Source organism: Sebastes fasciatus, unplaced genomic scaffold (genome assembly GCF_043250625.1).
Source record: "Sebastes fasciatus isolate fSebFas1 unplaced genomic scaffold, fSebFas1.pri Scaffold_79, whole genome shotgun sequence".
Taxonomy (NCBI): domain Eukaryota; kingdom Metazoa; phylum Chordata; class Actinopteri; order Perciformes; family Sebastidae; genus Sebastes; species Sebastes fasciatus.
The window spans coordinates 31,156-36,113 of NW_027428267.1; the positions used below are offsets into that span (position 1 = coordinate 31,156).

General features: G+C 50.3%; 1 protein-coding gene across 1 annotated transcript; it reads left to right on the top strand.

The window, feature by feature from the left end:
• Positions 1 to 897: 897 nt before the first annotated feature.
• On the top strand, positions 898 to 2,019 carry LOC141763869 (histone H2A-like). The gene has a single exon (XM_074628637.1). It carries the CDS (start codon positions 928 to 930, stop codon positions 1,309 to 1,311), a length of 384 nt encoding a protein of 127 aa, XP_074484738.1. The 5' UTR covers positions 898 to 927; the 3' UTR covers positions 1,312 to 2,019.
• The last annotated feature ends 2,939 nt before the right edge of the window (positions 2,020 to 4,958 follow it).

The window sequence follows — 4,958 nt, forward strand, 5'->3', positions numbered from 1 at the left end:
TACAGTGTTTCTGTAATCTTAATAATCAGACAGACTTCCTCTAACTTTTACCAACAATACTAAAATACACCTGACAGAATGAGAAAGGAACAATAACAATCAATTTCCAGTTAAATCAACACGTTTTATTTTGAAGTCACAGTATAAAGCGGAAGCCTTGTGGTAAATACAGGAACATGACGTAGCTCTTTTCTGATTGGTCGATGATAGATATTTGATCTATTATTATTATTATTATTATTATTTATTTAATGAATAAATAAAATAAATTAACAAATAAACAATGAATACAAAATAAATAAACAAATAAAAATAAATGTAAATTAAGTAAATAAAAAATTAATGCAAAAATAAATAAATACATTTAGAAAATAATAAAATTACATAAATGAATAAAAGGGAACATTTAACAGAAGAGTAAATAAATAAGTGAATTAATACAAAGATAAATAAATAAAGAAGCACATATAACTGAAATATCAATTTATGTCACATTTTATCAATTAATTAATTAGGTAATTCCGATTTAATCTGTCACATTTTATTTTGAAATGTCTAAACTATTATTATATATAAAATGTTATTGTGTCCAAACCTTGTACTCGTGTTTCTGTAATCGCAATGATCAGAGAGACTTTTTGTTTCCTTTTAACTTTTACCAAACAATACAAAAATATAATTTACTGAATGAGAAAGGAACAATAACAATCTATTTCCGGTTTAATCGTGTTGTTTTATTTTGAAGTCGCAGTATAAAGCGGAAGCTTTGTGGTAAATACAGGACCTTTGACGTATCTCTCTTCTGATTGGTCGATGGTAGATACGCTCGCTGTGACCAATCAGAGAGCAGATGGTGGATATATAAAGTAGGTGTCGGCGCTATCTCAGCATATTTCTCTGTAACTCAACTTAGAAATCAACTAGAAGATGTCTGGACGCGGAAAAGGAGCGGGAAAGGTTCGAGCCAAGGCGAAGAGTCGCTCCTCTCGGGCCGGTCTTCAGTTCCCCGTCGGCCGTGTCCACAGACACTTGAGGAAGGGTAACTACGCCCATCGTGTCGGTGCCGGAGCTCCGGTGTACCTGGCGGCGGTGCTGGAGTATCTGACCGCTGAGATCCTGGAGCTGGCCGGGAACGCTGCCCGCGACAACAAGAAGACCCGTATCATCCCCCGTCACCTGCAGCTGGCCGTCCGCAACGACGAGGAGCTCAACAAGCTGCTGGGCGGAGTGACCATCGCTCAGGGCGGCGTGCTGCCCAACATCCAGGCGGTCCTGCTGCCCAAGAAGGCCGAGAAGGCCAACAAGAAGTAGACTCCCGGAACAACAACAACGGCTCTTTTAAGAGCCACACACCCACAACTAGAGACAAACTCCTGATTTACTGGTTCTGATTATAACATCACATAATGTCTAATATTTACATATCTATGGTTATTAATAACAACGTGAACCCCTTAATTAACATCTATAGAGCTGTGCCTATATATTATACGTCTTATATTTGTTTGTGTATATACAAACAAATATAAGAAGTAGAATATAACTAAACTATAGAGATTAAAATGAATGAATAAGAACCTGTGATCCTGCAGGAGGCGCTGCTGAGTCTGGCCCCGCCCACTGCGGTGATGTCCCTGTCCTCTCTTACGTCCGCAGGTCAGATATAAGACGCGGCGGTCTCAGCGCGCTCTCAGCTCTCAGCTTTCAGCTCAGATGCCTCATCGCCAACTGGGCTCCTCCTCCTCTCAGCTCTCATGACATCATCTGATCACAATGAGCGGCAGAGGAGATACCGCGGGAGAGGAGGAGCTGAGCGGCGGGAAGATTCTCCAGACACATCCAGAAACATCCAGACACATCCAGGCACATCCAGGCTCACTGAACCCGCCATGTGAAGCAGATCTCCGGCTGATCTAGAGGAAAGATGAGAGAAGAGATTTACTGAAGTTGAAGGTGTAACTTCACCCTCAGGTTATTAGGTTGATAAAACAATCAGATAATATTACAATAATAATACTTTGCTTAAAAAAACAAACTTGATGAAAAGTGAATCTGAAGACTCACAACCACCGTCAGCGTGACGATGACTAAACTAAACACAACCACCGACAGCGATGACTAAACTAAACACAACCACCGACAGCGATGACTAAACTAAACACAACCACCGTCAGCGTGACGATGACTAAACTAAACACAACCACCGACAGCGATGACTAAACTAAACACAACCACCGTGACGACGACACGGACGACTAAAATAAACACATGAAACTCTTCTTTTTTTTTTCTTTTTTATTCAAAGATACACAATAGTGTCGTATCGATCCGCTAGTGATCGGCTCATTCGTGATTCAACGGCGTCGATGACGATCCTGCGTATGATGGTTATGATTATGGATGCAGCGATACCGATGCCAGTATCGGGTTCGGGTCCGATACCGGCTCATGTACTCGCAAAACGGCTCCGATACCACTTTACGGCAGCGTGACGTTAACCTCTCGTCACCATCTTTCAGGTCCTCACGCTCCACCTCCCTGACTGTGCGGGCGAGACGGGCCGGTGGTGATCCCGACCCCGCTGGGCCGGGATCCCACCCCAGCCGGCGTCGGCCCTCACTTTCATAGCTCCACGGGGTTTAGCTGTCAGCCTCTGACTCACGCTGCATTAGACTCCTTGGTCCGTGTTTCAAGACGGGTCGGGTGGGTTGCCGACATCGCCGCAGACCCCTGGGCGCGTTTTACCTGATCTGAGGGGCACGTCAACCGGGGCGCACTGAGGACAGTCCGCCCCGGTGGACGGTTGCACCAGGAGCAGGGTGCCCCTCCCTCCCCGGCGGGGAGAGAGGGCGCAGCCAGCCCTTTGTCAACGGTGTGGCGAGATCCAGCCGAGGGGCAGAGAGCCCGTTGTCTACGGTGCGGCGAGGTCCAGCCGAGGGGCAGAGAGCCCGTTGTCTACGGTGCGGCGAGGTCCAGCCGAGGGGCAGAGAGCCCGTTGTCTACGGTGCGGCGAGGTCCAGCCGAGGGGCATAGAGCCCGTTGTCTACGGTGCGGCGAGGTCCAGCCGAGGGGCAGAGAGCCCGTTGTCTACGGTGCGGCGAGGTCCAGCCGAGGGGCATAGAGCCCGTTGTCTACGGTGCGGCGAGGTCCAGCCGAGGGGCAGAGAGCCCGTTGTCTACGGTGCGGCGAGGTCCAGCCGAGGGGCATAGAGCCCGTTGTCTACGGTGCGGCGAGGTCCAGCCGAGGGGCATAGAGCCCGTTGTCTACGGTGCGGCGAGGTCCAGCCGAGGGGCATAGAGCCCGTTGTCTACGGTGCGGCGAGGTCCAGCCGAGGGGCAGAGAGCCCGTTGTCTACGGTGCGGCGAGGTCCAGCCGAGGGGCAGAGAGCCCGTTGTCTACGGTGCGGCGAGGTCCAGCCGAGGGGCAGAGAGCCCGTTGTCTACGGTGCGGCGAGGTCCAGCCGAGGGGCAGAGAGCCCGTTGTCTACGGTGCGGCGAGGTCCAGCCGAGGGGCATAGAGCCCGTTGTCTACGGTGCGGCGAGGTCCAGCCGAGGGGCATAGAGCCCGTTGTCTACGGTGCGGCGAGGTCCAGCCGAGGGGCATAGAGCCCGTTGTCTACGGTGCGGCGAGGTCCAGCCGAGGGGCAGAGAGCCCGTTGTCTACGGTGCGGCGAGGTCCAGCCGAGGGGCAGAGAGCCCGTTGTCTACGGTGCGGCGAGGTCCAGGCGGGGAGCGCTGTAAAGCTGCGGCCGCGAGCCACCTTCTCCCCGAGCCTTTCCAAGCCGACCTAGAGCCGGTGGCGGCGCACCGCCTCGTATGCGGGACTCCCCAGCCCGCCGTGTGGCGCTCACGCGCTCCAGCTGGCTCGTATCGGTACTCGGTATCGGTGCTCGTATCGGAGAGTAAGTACTTGTACTCACATCTGGGTACTCGCTATCAGAGAGTACCCAGATGTGAGTACTTGTACTCGGTGTGAATAAAGTGGTATCGGTGCATCCCTAGAGCGTTGCTAATGATCGTGGGTGTGATCGGTTGAGCCTGGAAGTTGGTCTTCAACGCCGTGGATAATGATCACGGGTATGATCACTTGATCCTCAGAGTATCGGTTGACTCGTTGGTCTTCAACGTCGTTGTTAACGATCCCGCGTACGAAGGTTTTGATTCTGCGTGAGGTACGCTGGGTCTGCCTCCACAGCCAGCGACCGCCTCGACACACGAGGCTCTCCAGCTTTGTCATCAACTCCAGGGTTGTTTCGTTAATCAGAATATATCTGAGGACCTGATAATCAAATATAGGAACACCATACCTCTTCTCCAATAAAGAATAAATCAGCTTCACCAAGAGCTCCAGAAGGACTTCCATCCTGTTTTCACCAGGTGCGTTCAAATCCAAAAGAGGTGTATCATGTAAAGAATCCTGGAGAGCCACGGTGGCCTCTTTGTTGAGCTCCATCTCCGTCTGCTGCTTCCTGCTGAAGAAAAACCAAAAGAAGACAGGAGCTCTCGAACCGGAGTTTTATCATCCAACTGCTAACGTGGCAATCTGGCATTGGTGTAACACATGACCCATCCCACATCCATGACCAAACCCACACATGACCCATCCCACATCCTGGAGGGGGTTTCCAACCCAACCTGGCACAGACAATAATAAAGCCATGGCGCGCAACCTATCCCCCCCCAACCTGTTTTTCTCTGCTCCATAAGATATTTTAATTTATTATTTCATCTGTCTCTCTCTCTCTCTCTCTGTCTCTCTCTCTGTCTCTCTGTCTCTCTGTCTCTCTCTCTGTCTCTCTCTCTGTCTCTCTCTCTCTCTCTCTCTCTCTGCTCTCTCTCTCTCTCTCTCTCTCTGTCTCTCTGTCTCTCTCTCTGTCTCTCTGTCTCTCTGTCTCTCTCTCTGTCTCTCTCATCTCTCTGTCTCTCTGTCTCTCTGACTCTCTCACTCTCTGTCTCTCT

Excerpts from the sequence above, each read along its gene's own strand:
- LOC141763869 (XM_074628637.1), top strand. The coding sequence starts at position 928 with ATGTCTGGACGCGGAAAAGGAGCGGGAAAGGTTCGAGCCAAGGCGAAG.